The following is a 22,729-nucleotide window of genomic DNA, read 5'->3' as shown; positions in this document are numbered from 1 at the left end:
CACCAGATCATTGTAAGTATTAACCAATTGCAAAGCACCTAATGTTTAAAAATGTATAGTTGCACATTTTTATTTGTTCAATCAATAAATACAACACTTTTTGCCATTGATATACAAGTTACTGTCCAAATATTTGAAAATGGCCTCTCTTTTCCCCAACAAAATTAATTCCACTGGATAAAATGGGAGAAAAAAATCCCCTCCATTTCATCTTAAATCCCTGTATAAAATTACCTTTATTTTCCTCACCCTTAACATTTATCAAGAAGTAGTTGGAAAGAAATGCTTACTGTTCTTCCAGAGGTCCCAGGTTTGACCCACCTCTGATGACTGCAGCCTCCCAGGGGACCTGCACAAACCCACATAGGAACATAAACATATACATAGCTAAGAGTGAAAAGAAATCTCAAAAGAAAAAAAAGAGAAGAATTCATTTTTTCATCTCACCTAAGTAGCATTTTAAGTATAAAATGATAATTTTTCAGTATGCTGGCTAGATACCTACTGTGATAGGAAAGCACTAGGTAAGAGAACAGTGCCGGGTTCAGAAGTAATAAAAGTAATGTCCTCCACAGCATGGAATAATGCACTGGAACAAGGGACTCTCCATTTTTGAATAGCACTTTCATGATTACAGTGAGTTTCTTTATATAGGGTCCAGGCATACAGATTATTCTTTGTGAAGGAGGGAAGTAGAGGTTGGCTAGAGCTACTATGCAAGGAATTTCCAGATATATGGAAAAGTTATATGATTGGTTTTCTGTGTGTTAAATAGAGGTTAGCGTAGCAGCTGTCATCGTGAAGAGTTCCTTCTGATCCCAGAGAAGCAGAACTGGAAGTTTCTGGCTTTATGGAATGGCGTCTGTAGAAGGTTACCTCAATGGTTTGTGAGAAAGCAACAAGTATTGCATGGAGGCTGGAGGGAGAGAACAGAGATTGTGTGGTAAGCTAAAAGAGGCTTTAACAAATGGGATATATAGATATGTAATGAAGATAGGGCACTAGTTTTAGAGTTTTGTGGATTAAAAGAGGAGAGGCAGTTAACCTAGAGACAGGAGAGAAGTCCTAGTCCCTACTTCAAATGACCTGTCAGATCTACATGACCCCACCTGGATGGCATTTCCTTACACGTGGAATTGGGGTGGGGGGATGGGAGGGGAGGGTGGTCAGGATGCATGTGAGGGGGCAGAGAGGGTAAGAGGGAGGGAGGGAGAGGGAACTGGGATCGATATGTAAAATAATAAATTAAATAAAATAAAATAAAAAAAGAGGAGAGGCAGCTCATCGGTACAAGAGTACTTGTTGCTCTTGTAGGGGACCTAGGTTCAACTTCCAGCACCTATATGGTGGTTCACAACCACCTGTAACTCCAGTTGCAGGGGATCCTCTTCTGACACCAGACATATACATGGCACACATACATACATGTGGGCAAAAGACTCACACATAAAAGAAAATAAAGTCTAAGCAAAAAAGAGAAAAAAGTCTAAGAAGAAAAGGATATATATTTGTTTCAACCAAAGACAAAATTACATACATTGTTCTGAAACAGCCTTGGATATTTCGAAATAGAAGCAATTATATCACACCATTGTCCTAGGAGACACAGGATATAACATATCTAGTGTCTAAATAAAGGTGGACTGGTCTAGAGGAATCTGGCAAAGTCAGGGTCAGAGCAGCCAGAGGCAAGGCTTCTTTGTTTTTTTTTTTTTTTTTTTTCAGTAAGAATGCCCCCTGGCAGGAGTTAGGGACTCTAGCAGTTTGTGGAGACCACCTGAGACCATTTCATACAACAGGTTAGTTAAAGGACAGAAGGTAGGACACCACAGACATAAGGTATGTATGCCCCAGAAATAGAGATACACAACCTTCATAGGGGAGCTGTGTTTCTGTGATGAATGTTTTCTTTGGGGGTTTGGCTTCCATGGGTAAGGGATCCTAGAGTCTCAAGTGTATTGTCTCTGTTTTTAAAAACAGAGTCTTAATTTAAACCTTACTGGGCATACAAATCACTCTTAAGGGTAGGCCCCATGCCCAGCAGTAGATGGCCAACACAAAACAAACTCAGTGGCAATTTTGGAGATGCTTTGTCTCACAAACAGATAGCCTATAGCATGGAAGAAAATCTTTACCTGCTATTCTTTGGACAGATGGTTAATATACAGAATTTCAAAGATCTACAGAAATTAAATACCAATGAAATAAAATTCTAATGAACAAATTGGGGTTATGAAACAGGTAGTTTCCAAAAGAAGAAACACAAAAGGTCAATAGCTATTATTTTAAAAAGTGTTCAGCATCCCTAGTCATTAGGAAAATGAAAAAATTAAAGTTATTGTGAGATAGCACCTCACCCCACTTAGAATGCTATTATCAAGCTATCTGACAACACATGTTCGAGAAGATATAGGGAAGGAGGAATTTGTATTCACTGCTATTGGGGTGCAGATTAATAAAGAGATTCTGGAAATAAGTCTGGATGCTCCAAATACTCCGTGACCCAGCTATTCTATTCCTGGGCATATACTCAGATAACTATACACCTGACAACAAAGATATTTTGCACATTTATTTTTATTTCTGCCTTATTTATGATATCAAGGAAATAGAACCAACTTAGATGCTATTAACAGATGAACAGATAATGGAATTGTGTGGTACATATAAAAATTAGACTATTATTCAGCTATAAAGAAATATGAATCATGAAGTTTTCAGGGAAATGGATAGACTTAGAAAATATAAAATTAAATAATGTGATTCAATCTTAGAACCCTATGTCCTCCCTCATATGTGGGTTTTAGCCTATAATATCTAATAGGTACTTCACACACACACACACACACACACGCGCGCGCGCGCGCACACACACACACACACCTGTAAGTAAAATATAACATTTAGAAAGGAGAACAAGAAAGGATAATGAGGAAGGACATATGAGTTGAGAAAGAGGATGTGAAGCTAATTGTGTTTCTAAGTTCAATCCAGTTTTCTTTTTTTGTTGTGGATAAGTGTATAAAAATACAATTGATGGTAAAAGTTTAAAACCCTAAGTGGATCTCCATGACTTCAAAATGGCCATTCTAAGTGTATAGAAGTTCATTGTGATGTATAGCGGTTAGGTTGGGACTAGGTAAGAGTGTATTGGAGTGACCACCTTAGTCTAGCCCAGTGATGTTTTTATTTGTCAGTCTATTACAATAAAGTGATTTAATTAAAAATTGTTCCACCAGAGACGGTATAATATTCGTCTTTTTTTGTGCACAAGAATTAAGTAAAGTAATTGTGAGAGGCACAGGCAGGCCTCTTTCTATTGGAGGCCTTTCTATTGGAGGGCATCTTTCTATTGGAGCAGAGTGCTTGGACAAAGGGAGACCTGTGAGAGGTCTAGATTCTGTGGGTAGGGCCTGCCATACATCCCATTCCCTATTCTTAGATGAGGCAAAAAAGGACAGCTTGAGTCTGGGGCAACACAGACAGCTTGAGAAACTAATCCCCAGTTTCCTTATCAGTTGCTGGAGAAGGGAGCAGAAGAAATCTGCCCCTGATATGAGAGTTCACCATTTTACAATGGAGAGTAAAAGTTCCAAGCACTGCGGGGTTGTTCAACATGAATGTAACCAAGTATTTTTATGAATGAGATTTGGCATGCCAAATGCTTCTTACAGGAAAATAGTGTATTAGTCTTAATAATTGTTTTCTAAACAACACCATGGCTTATTTTTGTGAACAGACTGATGTTTGGGATATTTTTCTCAAAATAAACAATTCCTTATTAAACCAGGAAAAAAAAAGTTCCAAGCACTTAAATTCCATCTCAGACCATCCAGGCCACCAAGTGAGAGTCTTGGCAGTATCTCTCCCCTCCCAGAGGAGAGTGCTCACAGAGTGGGGAGATGGTCATAGAAACTATCTGGTGTGGGTTCTGCTGTAAAACCTTCAGACATCCATCAAGAATTAGTGTGAGCCAGGATCTGTCAGTCTTGAGCGTCCTTCCCAACTGGAGATCAGTTAGACAGAGAACCACATGCAAGAGGTTCAGAGATCAATTGGAGACTGCTACAAAGATCTATACGATCAGTCTTAGGGTCAGGTGCCTTACTAGATGCTTTTCAATGGCCCATGAGGCATTTGAGAGATGCCATCACAGTCTGCCAGGAGAGAGGAGAAAGAGCTGGTTAGCATTCAGACTCACAGTTTTTTGTGTGGTTTGTGGAATTCTGAATGAGTAGTCCAAATGGTCAGCACATTTCTTGAATTTAGGATTGTGTCTCACTAAGAAGAATGAAGCTCAAGAGAAAGAGCAATCACCCAGCAAATTTATTAGAGAACAAAGGATGAGAAATGCGTGCAGATGATAGGGACTGTAAGGCGATAAAAACTGCTCAAGCTGTGTCTAGGGTATGGTGGTGTAAAGGAGTAAAAGCACAAGATGGGTCTCTTCTCCCTGTCTCCAGACTGTCTGCAGAGGATTCATATATAAATTGAAAGGCCACACACTCAATAAGCTCTGTAGAATTGAGAATCGAGTGTCTAGATGGCCAGTGTCCTTCACTGTAGCCTATCTCTAATTACATAGTTCCCTTTTTAGTCCTGTCTCAGGGGGACCAAGAAGGAGAGAAGGAAGAGGTTGCATTATTAGTATAGGACCACAATCAATCTGAAATAAGATAGGATTGGTTCATCTACTTTCAGAATATTCATGTATTTTCTTGTAGGACTCTTAAAGACCTTTTGATATGTTGAAAGCAAGGAAATTGGGGTTAAATTCCTGTCCTTTTTCTTCCTATATTTAGATCCCATGAACAGATCATCAACACATGTTGTGACTGAGTTTATTCTCCTGGGATTCCCTGGTTCCTGGAAGATACAAATTTTCCTCTTTGTGCTGTTTTTGGTGGTTTATGTCTTTACCTTGTTGGGAAATGGAGCCATCATCTGTGCAGTAAGATGTGACTCACGTCTACACACCCCCATGTACTTCCTTTTGGGAAATTTTGCCTTCCTTGAAATCTGGTATGTTTCCTCCACTGTTCCTAACATACTGGCCAACACTCTCTCTAAGACCAAGGCCATCTCATTTTCAGGATGTTTCCTCCAATTCTACTTCTTCTTTTCACTGGGTACAACTGAATGTCTCTTCCTGGCAGTGATGGCTTATGATAGGTACCTGGCCATTTGCCGCCCATTACACTACCCTGCCATCATGACTAGGAGGCTCTGTAGCATACTGGTGTCTTCATGCTGGCTTATTGGATTCCTTGGGTACCCAATTCCTATCTTCTCCATCTCCCAACTTCCCTTTTGTGGTTCTAATGTCATCGATCACTTCCTGTGCGACATGGACCCATTGATGGCTTTGTCCTGTGCCCCAGCTCCTGTTACTGAATTTGTTTTTTATGCCCAAAGTTCCCTTGTCCTCTTCTTCACTGTTGCATACATTCTTCGATCCTATATTTTATTGCTCAGGGCTGTTTTTCAGGTTCCTTCTGCAGCTGGCCGGTTAAAGGCCTTCTCTACCTGTGGCTCTCATTTAGTTGTGGTGTCACTCTTCTATGGGACAGTGATGGTGATGTATGTGAGTCCTACATACGGCATCCCAACTTTGATGCAGAAGATCCTTACCCTTGTATATTCTGTAATGACTCCTCTCTTTAACCCTCTGATTTATAGTCTTCGTAATAAGGACATGAAACTCGCTCTGAGAAATGTTCTGTCAGGAATGAGAATTGTCAAAAATATATGAGTCAATGATGTGACATACTTACATGTTCTAATAAAAAAAAACAAACTGGAGATGTATCATTCGGTTGTCTTTTACTCTGTTCTTTTTTTTTTTTTTTTGAGATAGGGTCTTTTTTAAATTTAATTTTTTAAAAAATTAAAAACAATCTTATTTTAGATACCAATCCCAGTTCCCTCTCCCTATTGTCCTCCCATTTCCCCTATTCTCTTCCCATCCCTCCCCCATACCCTCCTCAGAGAGGGTGAGGCTTGAGATAGGGTCTTATGTAGTCCTAGCTGGCCTTTAAAATCACTCTTTAGCCAAGTATGACCTTGAACTCTGATCTTCCTGCCTCCACTTACTAAGTAATAGGATTACAAGTGTGTACCAACATGCCAAGCTTTGAACTTGTTTTTCAATACCAAGCCTATATTCATTGGAAAATAAAATATGAATCCTAAAGAGAGAGTTTCCTACTCAGAGACCCATGGTTCCTCATTATATGCTCCCTTCATCATTGTAATGGGACAATGAAGTCAATTTTGTTTGACTATAGATGAGTTTATACTAGTTTTTTGCAAGATAAAAACTAAAACTAGCATTCCTGTTTTGACATAGTCACTCTACATATTGGAAATAAAAGAGATTGGTTCAATCCCCAGAACTGGAAAAAGAGAAGTAATTTAGAATCCAGATGAAAAGAAGAAAGAAATGAAGCTTTTGTACAAAAATATGGACTTAGGTTCAGAGAAACGTCTATTAGAACCATTAAGTGGGCTTATGAGTAGGCTCAGTGGGCATAGGGGCTTGCCACAAAGTCTGATTTTAATCCATAGGACCCATGTGACAGAGAGAAGAAACCTATCCTTACAAGTTGTCCTTTTTCCTCCATATATGTACAGTGGCATGTGCTCCCCAAACAAAGTAATTAATTAGTAAATATAATTTACAAACCTATTTCCAATATAGGAGATGTTCTTATTTACACAGAAAAAGAAAATTCTAAAACATCCAATGAGTCTGACATTAATAATGGGGCAAATGGCTTGAAAATTTGCCCTTAGAATGTTATCACACAACACAAAGCCCCCATTTCTAACCCTTCCCCATTCTTCCGTGTCAGCTGCTGGTAATTTCTATCTGTGACCTCCAGTGGTCACATGTGGGTGGGACTCAGGTAGGCAATGTTCATTTTCCCTCCAGCCTTGCCTGCAGACCTGTAGCTACCTGCTCCTTCCTCCCACCCTGAAAATTCACCAGAAATTCCACCTCTTTGTAAAGATTCATTTTATCCTTGTCTCTCCAGACATATTCATTGTCCTACTGCAGCCTACTTTGAGGAGCCCCTTCTCCTATCACAATATCCAGGGACCTGACCTATTGGTGTGGGCTTATTTTCCTAGCCCATGCCTATTCCTTTCTGCCATTCACCAACCTGAAGGAGCACTCTCTACTAGGGATCCCACAGCTGCCATATTTGCTTAACATCTTGAGAGCATAAAAACAACCAAAGAATGGAACGCCACCAAACAAAGAAAAGACCAGATCTCAATACCTAGAAACAGCTCAGTCATCCTAACTCCAGAATCCTAGACATAGACACATACACACACACACACACACACACACACACACACACACACACACACACACGAGGTGGGGAGGTGGGGGGGTTCCTCAGGCAGGGACAGTGCTTTACTGGCTGGCCGCTAACTGCTTCTTTCATCGCTCTTCTCTTCTCTGGTGACCCACTTTGCATAGACTTTCTGTCGGGATTGCTTTACTTCTCTAAGTAATACTTCTTGGTAGAATTCTTTTCAAGATGGTCAAAACGAGTTACTTTTCAGAGTGTAACTAGGTCAAATATGGGTACTTTATATGTTGTGGAAATGTCACAGATTCTTTCTTGCTTTGTTCTTAGAGCCAGTTCATCTCCCCTCCCCCTTACCTTCCACTCCCCATGAGCCATGTACTATACAGCTGTCCCTCAAACTATGCAGAACAGAGTTAAACCACATGAGTGGTTGTATTAGTGTTCAAATGTCTGAGACTGTGCTGTGGGGCAGTCTCACTCAAACCACCACAGTGGTTCTTTGGCTGCATTCTTCTTTCACTAGGGAATCATACATTTAACACCCTTGGTTGGGATGGTCAAGTAATACATTTGAAATTATGTTCACACTCTTTTCTTTTTCTCTTTCTTTCTTTCTTCCTTCCTTTCTTTCTTTCTTCCTTTCTTTCTTTTTCCCTTCCTTCATTCCTTCCTTCCTTCCTTCCTTCCTTCCTTCCTTCCTTCCTTCCTTCCTTCCTTTCTTTCTTCCTTCCTTCCTTCCTTTCTTTTCTTGAGACAGGATTTCTCTGTGTAACAGCTCTGGCTGTCCTAAAACTTGCTGTCCTGGAACTCCTGGAACATGTTGGCCTCAAACTCACAGAGATCTGTCTGCCTCTTTCCTCCTAAGTGCTGGGATTGAAGGTGTGCACCACCACTGCCTGGCTTATTCACAATCTTTTTAAAAAATATTTTATTTAAATGACATTTTTTTCATTTATTTTACATACCAGCCAGTTTTCCCTCTCTCCTCTCCTCCCCTCCTGTGTTTTTGCATCTACTCCTCTCACCATCCACTTCTTCTCCATCTCCTTTCAGAAAGGGGCAGGCCTCCCATGGGCTTGCACAATGCATGGCACATTAAATTGAGGCAGGACTGAGCTCCTCCCCATAAACTGAGGCGGGGCCAGGTAATCCAGCATAAGGAACTGTTTACCAAAAGCCCACTAAGCTCCAGGGAGAGGTCCTGTTTTCAATGTTAGAATACTTACTAAGAGCCCAAGCCATACAATTAAATGAATCCAAGAATGATGTTTATCTTAGTTACTTAGTTAAGGTGCTGCAGCGAAACACCATGACCAAAAGCAACTTAGGGAGGAAAGGGTTTATTTGGCTTACACTTGCATATCATTGTTCATCACTGAAGGAAGTCAGGACAGGAACTCAAACAGGACAGGAACCTGGAGGCAGGCGATGATGCAGAGGCCATGAAGGGGTGCTGCCTACTGGCTTGCTTTTTTATAGCACAGGGATGGGACCACCCACAATGTGCTTGGCCCTCCCCCAACAATCCTGATTATGAAAAAGAAAATTGATCTTTTAGAGGCAATTTCTCAGTTGAGGTTCCCTCCTTTCAGATGACTTCAGCTTGTGTCAAGTTGACATAAAGCTAGTCAGTTCAATTGACATCTTGCTAACTGGTCAAACAAACATTTCACCATTAAGCTGTAGCCTTTCCTTTCTTGTCCATCCCCAAGATTACAATTAATATCAATATAACAACAGAAAACATTTTACCAACTTCAAAAAGTTCCACAGTCTTTACAAATTCAAACACTTTATAATTCAGTCTCTTAAAAATCCAAAGTCTCTTTTAAAATCTAAAATTTCCTTAAATATTCAGTTTCTCAGTTGTGTGCTCCTATAAAATAAAAAAAATAAGTGAACACTTTTTCACTTCAAGGAGTAAGAACCAGGGCACAATCGCAATCTGAGCAAAGAAGAACCAGACTCCGCAAGTGTAAATAACTCAATGTCCTATATCTGGGATTCATCCATGATCTTCTGGTCTCCTCCAAAGTGCTCCAGTTACCTCCCTGATTCCCTCCACTTTCTGTAGCTCATATAGATTTGTCCTTTAGACTCAGAAAGGCTGCACTCTGTACCTGGTGAACTATCTCCCGAGCCTTGTTCTTTTGAGACCAGGTTTCACTTTCTAGCCCCAGCTGGCCTCGAACTCACAGAGCTCTACATACCTCTGCCTCCCAAGCACTGAGACTAAAGGTATCTTCTGCCCTGACTAAAGAAACAAGTTTCTTTTTTATTTTTACTTATGCATGTGTGTATTTGTCTGTGTGAGTGTATGTCACAAGCATGAAGGTTCCTTTGGAAGCAGTTGGGTTCCCTAGAGTTGTGTATAGAAACCCTACTTTTGAGTTTTACATAATCCTCTTCCCAAAGAAGACATGACAGAGGGCATATTTCATGTCCTTGTTACGGAGGCTATAGATAAAAGGATTTAAAGCTGGTGTCACCACAGAGTATATCAGTGTGATAATTTTATGCATAGTAACTGAGTTGCCAGATGTGGGAATCACATACATCACCATTATGGTTCCATAGAACAGCGACACTACCAGCAGGTGAGATCCACAGGTTGAGAAGGCCTTTTGTCGTCCTTCAGAAGAAGGAACCTGAAGAACAGCTCTGAGCACCAGGGTATAGGATCCAAGGATGTACAAACTGGTGAGAACAATGATAAGAGTACTTATAGAATAGAATACATGCCGTATGATGGGTGTAGGTGTACAGGATAGAGCCATTAGTGGGTCCACATCACACAGAAAATGATCAATGATGTTGGGACCACAGAAAGACAATTGAGAAATGAAAAAAATGGGAATCAAATGTCCAGAGAAACCAATGATCCAACAGAGGCAAACCAGAATAGTGCAGAATTGCCTAGTCATGATGGAAGGATAGTGCAATGGGAAGCAGATGGCTAGGTACCGATCGTATGCCATGGCACAGAGGAAGAAACATTCAGTTGTTCCCAGGGAGAAGAAGAAATAGAACTGGGTAAAACATCCAGAGAAGGACATAATCTTAGATTTGGAAAGAAAGTTGACCAGCATGTTGGGGACTGTGCAGGTCACGTACCAGATTTCTAGGAAGGAGAAGTTGGCCAGGAACATATACATAGGGGTATGGAGTTGGTGGTTCCATCTTACTGCACAAATGATGGCCATATTCCCAGTCAAAGTTATCATGTAGACCAGCAGAATCAGTGAGAAAAGTGTGATCTGAATCTTCCAGGGCCCAGGGAAGCCCAGTAATACAAAATATGTCACCGTGGATACCTGTGATTTATTCATGATCACAAGACTGTGGGGTGAAGACAGAAAATAGTGATTTACTTTGTTGTTGAAACATCTTGAATTCTTTCTTGGGACTAAGAGTTTGACTCATGCAGGCAAATGCATTGGACTTTTACATTTTTATTAGTTTTACATTCTAACCCCAGTCTCCCCTCCCTCCTCTTACCTTCCTTCACCATACACCTCATCTATTCCTCAGAGAAGATAAGGCCTCCCTTGGGGAGTCAACAAAGTCTGGGATATCAAATCAAGGCAGGACCAAGCCTCCCCCACCCTGCCCCAATCAGGCTGGGCAAGATATCCCACTATAGGTAATGGACTCCAAAAAGGGCCCCTGGCAGTGGGACCAGGATTTGTTCCTGGTACATGAAATGCATTGGATTTTTAAAAAGTAAGCCTTGAACAAATTCTATCCTATTTCTGAGTGGTCTCTTTGGCTGCAAAAATGAATTCTAACTTTTGTGAGTTTTTGTGGTAGTAGAGAAAAGTCAATTAAATTTAATCTTTGTTAGTTTAGTTATATACCTCTTTCTTAGCAAAAAGCCCTGGTTTTGATCCCCAGCACCAGAAAAACAGGTACAAATGCACAAAATAAGAATATTTAAATAATGGTAAAAATGGTTTGAGTTATGCTGTTTTGGTTTTCAGTGAAAGTTGTTCAAATGCAACCAAAGTGCCATCGCCTCCAAATGTGAGGACTTGTATGCCATTATTCTCAATAGGTTTATATAAATTTGAAAGGTTTATAGTTTGACATTAATTCAGATTACTTTTGGAGCTTTTTTCATTAGAAGAATTTATTTTTTGACTGTGTTAAATAATAACAGGAGAAGAAAGTCAAAACCATAAATAATTTTCATACAGTTTTCTCATTCCTATTTAAAGATATTTGTATTATGATAGCCAATTTATAATTTTATAAGTAATTCTTTGTTTTAGCAATAAAAAGCCACTATTATTTACTCCATTTAATTTCACATGTCAATTTATCATGCTTCTTACACATTTAAAAGAGCTATATCTCACCCTCCCTGGGGAGTGGATGGAGGGTAGGATGAGGGGGTTGGTGGGAGCATGAAAGGGTGAAGGAACCAGGATTGATGTTTAAATAAGACAGTTTCTAATTTAAATAAAAATGTATAAAACCCCCAAAAAGCGTTACATTAAAAATGGGCATAATGTATGAGAGAATATGAGAATATTTATGAGATTTCCCCTATAGTGTTTCTTATTAGTTCCAGAATTTTCCTTAAAGTATATTATTCAGAGCCTACCTTAGCTCATTTAAAATACCTCCAATATTAAAAAATAGGGTACCAAAATAAAAATATTTGTTTCTAAATATAGTTTGCTTACACTCCAAAATTTACCCCCTTTCTCCAGAACACAGTAATCAAAGATACTCTTGCCCTCTTTTTATAAGAATACGTTAACTGTACAGAACAAGATGTTTATACAGGTTATTATACTTCTATGGGTTTTCACTTCCCATTCTCGGATCTTCCTCTTTTGTCTTAGTTTCCAATGAAAAATAATGGGGATGCAGGTAGCTAAGCATTTGCCTAGAGTGTATGAGGCCCTGGATTTCATAACGTGCACTGAATAAACAAAGTAAAACAAAACAAAACAAGACACCTGAAAAAAGAAAGAGAATCAGAGCATAGAGAAAGAACACAATGACACTCTTAGCAGATGAATAGAACCTTTTAAAATACCCTTTTAAAGCTAAGGTTTTGTTATGTAATGCACTGGCTGGCCTGAAACTTGCTATGTAACCTCCTAGGCAATGTTTTGAACCTTCAGTCTTCCTTTGCTTTCTGAGTGGTAGGTACAGCCATGAGAAACGTGTCCCACCTTTTTAAAGTGTATATGAGTTTATTTTTAAGAGGTAAAAACATTCGCTAGTTGTATCTTTTTTTTTTTTTTTTTTTTTTTTTTTTTTTGTGGTGTAAACCAGAAAATAGTAGAATACTCAATCAGGAGAGCCTGTGACTGTCTCAGAGGTCAACACAACATTCCGCTGAGGGGCTAGTTTTATATTCTATACTACAAAGCATACTAAACAGCAATTTGGAGTTTCAGCCATGCATTTGTGTCTGGGATACATATCTGGTCTCATGTTTCTAGCAGAACCATTTCCTAAAAAATCACTCCATGGTTCTTGCCCTGTCAGAACTATAACACCTTTGGTCATGGTAGTTCATTCTCCTGAAAATTGTGATAATGTGCTGTGGAAGATGGAAATTTTGAGTATGTATTGCATGTGACATAAAATTGTGGGTCAATAGATTGAGGATCGTGACTTACTCAGAGAGAAGCCTGTGCCTCTGTGCAAACTACAGTGAGAAGCCTTGGTTAAAAGTATTCAAAGAAAATTAAGCTAAGAACAAGTTTAAATTTTGTACCCAAAACTTATGCTAAAACTGAAAGGCTATCAGCTGAAATAGTTTACCTGAAATCAGAGGGAAGGACTTAGTTATGGTAAAATTGGGAGCACAAAAAAGACAGGCCTCCATCACTGAGTGAGGAGATGCCTGGCATTCCCATCAACACATGTCTGCTAGCAGTGTTCAGAGGGCATGACCATTTGAGGATAATATTCTTTTAATTACAAGTTTTATACTAAAAATGTCAAATTGTAGTGCTTCCTCCCCATGTTGATTTGACAATTCCAATATAACAAGTAATAGGAAATAAAATAAGCTGTAATACTCCCAAATTTTCACAAATGAGGTTTTATTGATTGAGGAACAGAATACAGACATTTAAGTTCTTAACACATGTGCCCACACTCCGAAGTCATATATTGTGAGCATGTGCCAGACATGCTTTGGTGGAAACTTAGGTTTTGTTTCCAGCATCCACATGGCAGCTCATAACTGCAATTCCATGGGATCCAATGCCCTCTTCTCTCCTCCTTGGACATCAGGCCCTCAATATAGATATATGAAGGCAAAACACTCATACACATGGAATTAAATAAAATAGTAAATCATAAAATCACTACAATTGGAAGTAAATGTGTTGAGATAAAATGAGAAGACTGGTCATGAAGCGCAGAGTTTCTGTGGTGATCAGAAGTGCTGAGGAATGATGCTGTCTCCTGAGCTGTGGCAGGAAGAAAAGTTTTTATTGTATTTCTAAGAGAGCAAGGCATAAAGAATAGAGGTGTGACTATCTTGTGACCTTGGTGAGAAAGGAAGCCTCAAAACTATGGTGTGCACGCGTGCACAAGTGTGTGTGTGTGTGTGTGTGTGTGTGTACATAAATATACACACATGCATATAGTATACACACATACATATATAGTGCTACATGTGTGTGTACATGTGTGGTACTTTTATACATCTAAAAACTTATTTTCTGACTATGAAAGATTAGAACACATTTGATTTCTTCCACCAGCTAAGATTCAAATATCTACCATAGAGGAGGAATGTTCACATAAATACACATGTTGTTTATGTGTATGTTAACAAAGCTTTATTATTGAGCATTTGCCATCAATGAACTGAAGCAGAACTGTGAAAGATGAGCCTCTGCCTCTGTTTCAATATGGGTCAGCATGTGCTTACAAGAAGCAATTCGTTATTGCTATTTCACGTAAGTTACAAGTGACCCACTTGCAATGTAGTACAGAAAACAATACAGGAATTCTTAAAAAGACTAGAACTGCTACATGATCCAGCTATACCACTACTAGGTAAATATCAAAAGGAATTAAAACCAATGTACAAAAGAGAGACCAGTGGCACTACCTATGACAGTAAAGGTATGGAATCAGCCTTGGTGCCTGTCAGTGTCAATAGATGAATAGAAAAAAAATTATACAAGTACATTTTTCCATGAGGAAGAATGAAATCCTATCACTTGCAACAAATGAACAAAATAGTGGAATGTCACATTAAGATAAACGAGCCAAATGCAGAAAGCCAAGTCTATTTATTTATGTAGAAACCAAACCAAGCTAAAGTACTAGCCTGGAATTTTGGAAATGTATGGGGTATAAGGCAAAGATGAAGGCAATATGGCTATGGGAAATTCAGAGAAGACTGTGGCAATGTCACAGTAGATCCCATTAATCTGTATAATAAAAATAATGTTCAAACATGTTAATATAAAAAAGTGACCCATGACTTTTTCAAAACTATCTCAGTTTTGGGTAGTTACTAGTCCCAGGACTTTCTTTAGGGCATTTTTCATGTCTTTGTTTCGGAGACTGTAGATGAGGGGATTTAAGAGGGGGGTCAAGGCTGAGTAAATCAGAGTGACAATCTTCTGCATTCCCGCTGGGTTCCCTGATGATGGGCTCACATACATCACCATAAGAGTCCCATAGAATAGAGACACCACCACTAAGTGGGATCCACATGTGGAAAAAGCTTTAGTTCGACCGGCTCCAGAAGGAACACGAAGCACAGCTCTGAGCACTAGAGTGTAGGATCCCAAGATGGATAGGAAGGGCCCAAAGATAATCATCGAATTGAAGGTGTAGCACAGAAGCTCAGTGGAAGGAGCAGGGACACAGGCCAGTGCAAACAGCGGTCCTGGGTCACACACAATGTGGTCAATGATGTTAGGTCCACAGAAAGGAAGTTGGGAGATGAGGATGATTGGGACTGGATAGCAGAGGAATCCACTCACCCAGCAGACACAGATCAGGGTTACACAGAACTTCCTAGTCATAATGGAGGGGTAGTGCAATGGACGACAGATAGCCAGGTATCGATCATAAGCCATAACTGATAAGAAGAAGCATTCTGTTGTACCAAGTGAAAAAAAGAAATAGAATTGGAGGAAGCAGGCGGAGAAGGAGATGGTCTTATTCTCAGAGAGGATATTGACCAGCATATTTGGGATGGTGGAAGAAACATACCATATCTCTAAAAAGGCAAAGTTTCCCAGGAAGGTGTACATGGGTGTGTGGAGTCTCTCATCCCATTTCACAGCACAAACAATAGCTCCATTCCCCAGCAAGGTCAGGAGGTAGAGAATCAGAATTGAGGAAAAGAATAAACCTTGTGTATCCCCCTGGTTACTGAAACCCAGGAGGATAAACTCAGTCACCAAATGTATTGTATTGTTCTGGGATCCCCACACTGTTAGAAAAACAGAAACAACCAAGAAGTGAGTGATAATGAGTGTTTTCAGGATTCTCAGACACATTGCCAGTAAAAGTACCTAAGCACTTTCCATTGATTCATTGTATCCTCCTGACCACCCCTTGAGCGGCAGGAATGACTCTTTATTTTTCTTGTTTACAGAGAAGAAAAATGATGTTCAGAGAGATTGGGAGAGGAAGCCTAAAGTTATGTGCAGAAACAGCAATTTTTACACAAACCAGCTAATTTGGGCTTTGTTCATCTGTTACGGCAAAACTCATTGTCCTTGGTAGGAACTTTGGACACATATTTTTCATTTTGAAGCACAATTAAGTACAAATAGGAAGGAATAATATTACTAAATTGCCTTTGTAGTCAGTTCTATATATAGACATCCAATAAAAACAGGTAAGAATGAAATTGTGGAGGAGACTTGAGCCCTGTTGCATTTCCATTCTTAGGCTGCTGCACAGGATCTAGTCATCCAACAGTATTTTGGGAGCAACCTGCCTAGTTTCTTTGTGATCACAGCCTCTCTGGAAGCATCTGGATTTGCTTAACAACCCAATTCCCACTTTGAATGTTAGTTCTCTTCCATTTTATTTTTTTTTACTTTATTTTTATTCAGTATACACTGGTGTTTTGTCTGTATGTATGTGTAAGGGTGTTAGTCCCCTGAAACTGGAGTTAGAGACAGTTGTGAGCTGCTATGTGGGTGCTGGGAGTTGAACCTGGGTCCTCTGAAAGAGCAGTCAGTCGGTGCTCTTAACCATTGAGCCATCTCCCCATGGACTTGTTTTCCTAAAACACTTTATGTTTTTTTTTTTAATTGAGTAAACTTTATCTCTTTTGTGACTTCTATGCATGATTCTGGCACTCCCCAAGTCACCTTTTATCTTTGCTGAATCTACATAAAGTAAATCAGTTATGTCTCCTATGATGATCATGGTAAAGTACAAAGTTAATTACAGACAGGCATTTATTTCCTACACATTTCTTCTGCAGGTCTAAGTTATATTATTCAATAGCATGGCTTGATTTTTAAGGTATCTTGTTTCTGGGCAAGTCAGATTCTCTAGTATATAAAAAATTTTCCTTCATTTCTGCCATAAATTAAACTCTAAATTGTGTAATTTGTTCCTTCACAATATTATTATTATTTAAATTACAGTATAAGTAACTGAAATAGTGAACAGAAGGATTATCTTAGGATATGCCAAGACTGGAAAGTTCGTTCTGTTATTGGCTGAATCAGTAGTCAGTAACAGATTACTGGAAGATATTGGTCCGGGCTTGCTGGGTAAACCATCGTCAGTACTTTATTTATTTAGTTTTCTCCCATTCCCCTTTTATTGAAAATAGATTTATTTGCTCATAGCACATATCATGATTACAGTTTCCCCTCCCTCTACTCCTCTCAGTTCCTCACCGCTCTCCTCCTACCCAGATAAACTCCCTTTCTGTCTCTCTTTGGAAAAGAACAGGCTTCTAACCAAACATAACAAAATAAAATAAATAAGATAAAACAAAAACCATCACATTGAAATTAGGCAAGGCAAACCTACAGAAATAAAAGCCAAGAAAAGGCACAAGTATCATAGACCCACTCATTCACACACTCAGGACTGATACCCATAAAAGCACTAAACTAAAAGCTGTAATATATACCCCGAGGATCTGGTGCAGGCCCATGCACCCCATATTTTAAATTGGCCAATATTTTGATTTCAAAAATAAAACAATTGACTACGTGTAAAACACTGCTGGGATACTCACAGAATCCCATCCTTATGTCCACTTATGCACTCTGCAGAGGGAAAGAGGTCAGCTTCTTAATGCCGGTCAAACCTGGAGCAAACTCAGAAAGACAGATATTTTATTGCCAAGGTAAATTTGGATTTTAGCGATGACAACATTTTTAGAATGAGAACAATTCTTTTATTTTCATGATTATTTTTAGAGATAGACTCTCAAGTAGACCACCTTGACCCCAAACTTGCTATGCATGCATGGATGACCTTGAGCCTTTGATTCTCCTGCCCCCATGTCCTGAGTAGATTACAGGGACTGTAGGGATTATAGGGATTATAGGATGCTCAGGTTTCTGTAGTGATGGGTATCAAACCTAGGGCTTTGAACATTTTAGGCTAACCACCCTACTAACTGAGGTTATCTTCAGCTTTAACTCACAGGCTTTTTATGAAAATGTATATTTATTCATGTGACTGAGTTAAATGTAATCTAATTATGTAGGGCATATATTAATGTTTCTAAGGGAGTTATAATTTTAGATATATTCTCATAATCATTCTTTTTTTTTAAGATTTATTTACTTTTTATGTACTCTGGACTTTTGTCCGCATGTCTGTGTGATGGTGTCAGATCCCCTGGAACTGAAGTTACAGACAGTTGTGAGCTGCCATGCATGGGTGATGGGAACTGTATCCAGGTCCTTTGCAAGAGCAACCAGTGCACTTAACTGCTGAGCCATCTCTCCAGCCCACTTATAATTATTTTTATACTTATGTGACAACATACTGACATTCTTGTCTGGAAATATAGCTACTAGGTTTGCAATAAAAACAAAATTTGCATACTGAATTTAAATTGCAGTACTCCATCAACTCATTTTTTCCAGTCATTTAACAATGTCCATCCTGTCAGTATATTAAGTATAAGCATTGACACAAAAAATAATGTTTCCTTGCTTTATCAAATCAAGGGAGAGAGTACTATTATGTCTGTATACTCATGTGCACACAGTTCTTTAAGCTGCTTGACTCTACAGCTCTCTGTATGCTTGGCCCAGAAATTACATTTATTCAGTGAGGAATAGATTAAATAAATCTGTGTAGTACAAGCCACATGATAAATTTAATTAGGCATAAAACAGATACTTTGGACTTTTCTATACAGTAGTCAGTGGTATGAGACAATTAACTGGCTCATTTCACAGTTCAGGAAATTCTTGGCACCAAAAAGAGAAATAGCATTCCAAGTCATGTATGGCCTTGAAATAGATTTCTTATGTCTTAACTCTCACCTTTGTAATGATTTGACTTTCTAGTGCCCCAGACCTTGTTGACATTATTTGTGCTGCAGGGGAATTATAATTATTTATGGAATTAGAACACGATAAACCTCACAGAAATTTGAAGCACTGTTGTGTTGTTTTTTTTCTGTTGTTATGATCTAAAAAAAAAAAAAAAAAAAACACTGATTACCAGTTTACACTCGCCTCTTTGACTTTTGTGCTCAGCTGTAGGGGCAGCTGGAGCGAGAAGTAAAGAGGACAACAAGAACCTAGGAATCCTGCCCAGTAACGCTCAGAAGGGAGCCAGACTAGCCTCTATTACCCTAACCACTGGTGAACATTTAAACAACTTGTCCAGGGAAGTGATTTAAAACAAACAAAAACAAACAAATAAACAAAAGGAGTAGGGGCTCTTCCTTTAAAATGAATCTAAATAAAAGGAAAGCAGATTTCTTCTTTCTAACAGCTTGCATTCAATCATTTGTCATTAGCTAACAGCACTGACAGAACAACAGCCCATCTTAGTTTTACTAAACAGTACAAATCTGAGGCAATGTTTTCATGGGAATTTAATGGTCACAATCCCAGTATCAATATATCTGAACACTGGCTTTCTTGTAAATTTTGTGGCAGGGACTCTAAAATGTTCAGGGAGACACAACATTGAACACATTGTGTGTGTGAACACATTGCCCTGTACATACTCTAAGACTGTGTTGGGGGAATGAAGAACCCAGCATCTTTTCCTCCACAAAGAAAACAGAATTACAGGGACACCATGCTGAGAGTCTGTCAGCCCCAAAGCTACCACAGAAGTGGTACTGTGTGTGCAGGCTTCCCTACATACCTGCTGGCGTTTCTGGCTCCACGAGGAACATCTTAGAGGAACTGCTGCCATAAGAATCTCTTTACACAGTCTGAAATTGAAGTTATGGATGAAAATTATTATTTGTGGCTTCAGAAGCTTACATCCTTTGGTACTCTGAACCAAATGAAACACATCTTTCAAGTCATTGAGTATTAAGAGCTTGCAATCTCTTCTGAATAAAGCCCACAGTTTTCTAGTGTGTTTGCTGGGAGGTACCTAATTCCTTCCCTGCACCTCTGTCTCTGTGCATGCATTTAATTCTACCTAAATCGCTTTATATTTCCCCAGTGGTGTTATGAGGAAATGATGTACCTAGGCACAGTGGGAAGGCTCACGAGGGAGGAAGATAAAGAAATCCCACATGTGTATCCAAGTGTGTGAACACATGCCCATGTGTCTTTGTGGTTACTTAATTTAGATTCTCCAGAATAGACTTATTACATGGGAAATAAGATTCTGGGACACAATATAGGCTGATTGGTATTTATTTGTGGAGAAATCACTTACACCAGAAACAGATGACTGCCATGGGTTCCCTGCTTCAAGGGTGCCCCAGATGCTCTCTCCAACTCAACCAGGTCTGGGACCCAGAGCTAGCCCCCACAGGGCCCCAATGGGCATGGTGGGTATCTCACTACATAGACTTGCTTATTTTTTTTTAAATCATGGGTTGACAAGCATTTATTATCTACCTACTATATATCAGATTATCAGGTATGCTGAATACAGATTGATAATGAAATCAAACAAGGTAATTTCATAGAGATTACATGTTGTTTTAGTTTTCAAATATAAAGACACCAAGAACTGCTAAATTTAAGCAAGTATGATTTGAAGTTTTATTTTCTTTCAGTCTGTTGCACCAACATAAAAAAATCCAAACTCACTGATATATTTATGTATGTATGTATGTATGTATGTATGTATGTATATGTATATGTATATGTATATGTATATGTACATGTATATGTATATGTGTATGTATATGTATATGTGTGTGTTAAAGTAAAAAATACTATTGGAAAGCTAATTCAGGTGATCCTGTACTGGCCATTCATCTCAGAAAGAAAAAATGTCTTCACCAAAACTAAGGTTTGCCAAAGAGAAATGGGTGAATGAGTTTAGATTGAACTGAACTGGAGTTTGTGGCCAAAACATTCATATCCATAAAAATAAAATACAGAAATAAAAAGGAAGGTTTTCCCCCTCAATTCTTTTAAAAACATTTCATGTTTGAATAATATAAACTGACCACTATTAAAATGCATTTTTTGATTTTTAAAATTAATTTATTCCTTTTATATACATAACATATAATATATTCTGTAACACTCATTCCCTCACCCTCTTTCTCCTTTTTACCTCCACCGACCCTCACCTTTCCAACAAATCTCCCTTTTGTGTTCATGTCTTTCTGTTTTTGCATTAACTTTTGGACCCACAGAGTTTAACTAGGGCTGCCTACATGGGCACGTGTAAAAGATGTCCATAAGAGCATGGGCAAGAAACTAGTGGTGGTTACACTGTTAAAGGCAATGACTTCTCCTTCAGAAGAGCTCAATTGCCAATAGCTCCTCTGGGAAAGCCCATGTTTATAAGTATGTTCAAAGATATCAGAGAGGACACAAATAAACTTTAATGAATTGCAAGAGAATAAAAAAGGTAAATTAAATAAGGATGTCAATACAAGATATAAAATGGACTATTTGAATTTCAACAGTTAGAGCATTGAGGCTTCAGAAGCCAAAAACTCCTGCTCATCTCTCCACCATATGGAACCCACCAGAGGGAGAAGGATCTGAGAACTTCACTTCTTATCTCAATGCAAAAGAGCCAACAATTCCTTTTGTAGGTATTCCTGTTCTCCCTTATTTTCTAACCTAAGTGTTGCACATATATTTCAAGATAGTATTGCTTTTGCTTGCATATCACTCAGTTAGGATTTAGGACTGTTGGTTATGTTTTTTTCATCCAATTTACTATCAAGTGTTTTTTTTTTTATTTTATATAACCAAGTCCATTTAAATGAAAACAATATAGACAATATTTGGGAATTTGGGCGTTGTTCTTTCCAAACTACTTCCTGCTGGTAAGGGGCGCTGTCATGGGGGATTCGAAGAAGATTCAGAAATCCTGGCTGTAGTCTGTCAGGCTGCTTTGTCCAGCTGTTTTGAATGTAGGATCACCTGGTACTCTGTTTCAGATGGTCTGGCTTGATCAAACCACATTAGTCTGGAAGGAATCCACATCTTTTCATTTTCTGTGGAAACAAAAATAGAAATCCTTTTCCCCAGTAACTTGTCCTTGAACTTAAATTTTGGAGTCAAAGCATTTTTTTTAATTTAATTTATTATTTTACATGTCGATCCCAGTTCCCTCTCCCTCCCTCTCTCCCAACCTCCCTCACTCCCTCCCTTCCTCCCTCCCTTCTTCCCTCCCTTTTACCGTCTCTGCCCTCTCACATGCACTCTAACCACCCTCCCATCCCCCCACCCCAATTCCATATGTAGGGGATTGTCATCCAGTAGGGGTCATGTAGGTCTATCAAGTTTTAGCGAGTTTATTTATCCACATCTCATGTTCCTCCTCTTTCTGTCTTTTCTTTTTTGTCTAGCCCTTTTTCCTTTCCCATTTTTATCTCCTTTTAAAAAAAATTGAAAATAAATTCTTCCCTCATACAATACATCCCAAGCACAGTCTCCTCCTCCATGCCCCCCAGCTACCTCCACCACTTCCACTCTGCCCCAGATGCACTCTGCCTCTGTTTCCTCTTCAGAAAAAGAACAGGCCTCCAAGAGAAGACAATCAAACAGAACAAAAAAAGGTTCAACAAGTCATGGTAAAAGCCCTCATATTGAGGTTGGGCAAGACGAACCAATAGGAGGAAAAGCATCCTAAAAGCAAGCAAAGTAGAGATACACAGCCTGTTACTGTTAGGATTCCCATAAATCAACAAGCTAACAACCATAACACATACATAGAGGATCTGGTACAGACCTGTGCAGACCCCATGCTTGCCTCTTTACTTTCTGTGAGCCCATGTGAGTCCTGCTTAGCAGATTTGGTGT

The 22,729-nt window shown here is 39.0% G+C and overlaps 3 protein-coding genes across 3 annotated transcripts; 1 reads left to right on the top strand and 2 right to left on the bottom strand.

Annotated features, from left to right (window-relative positions):
- The first annotated feature begins 4,783 nt into the window (after positions 1-4,783).
- Positions 4,784-5,752, top strand: LOC127216242 (olfactory receptor 11H4). The gene has a single exon (XM_051176866.1). The coding sequence runs from the start codon at positions 4,808-4,810 to the stop codon at positions 5,750-5,752; it is 945 nt and encodes a 314-aa protein (XP_051032823.1). The 5' UTR covers positions 4,784-4,807.
- Positions 5,753-9,718: 3,966 nt separating this feature from the next.
- Positions 9,719-10,657, bottom strand: LOC127216241 (olfactory receptor 11H7). The gene has a single exon (XM_051176865.1). It carries the CDS (start codon positions 10,652-10,654, stop codon positions 9,719-9,721), a length of 936 nt encoding a protein of 311 aa, XP_051032822.1. The 5' UTR covers positions 10,655-10,657.
- A 4,152-nt stretch (positions 10,658-14,809) lies between these two features.
- Positions 14,810-15,823, bottom strand: LOC127216215 (olfactory receptor 11H6). The gene has a single exon (XM_051176841.1). The coding sequence runs from the start codon at positions 15,821-15,823 to the stop codon at positions 14,810-14,812; it is 1,014 nt and encodes a 337-aa protein (XP_051032798.1).
- Positions 15,824-22,729: the final 6,906 nt, after the last annotated feature.

The sequence above is a fragment of the Phodopus roborovskii genome, unplaced genomic scaffold, assembly GCF_943737965.1.
Source record: "Phodopus roborovskii unplaced genomic scaffold, PHOROB, whole genome shotgun sequence".
Lineage (NCBI taxonomy): Eukaryota > Metazoa > Chordata > Mammalia > Rodentia > Cricetidae > Phodopus > Phodopus roborovskii.
The sequence above is the reverse complement of the archived record's forward strand: the minus strand, read 5'-3'. Positions and strand labels throughout refer to the sequence as shown.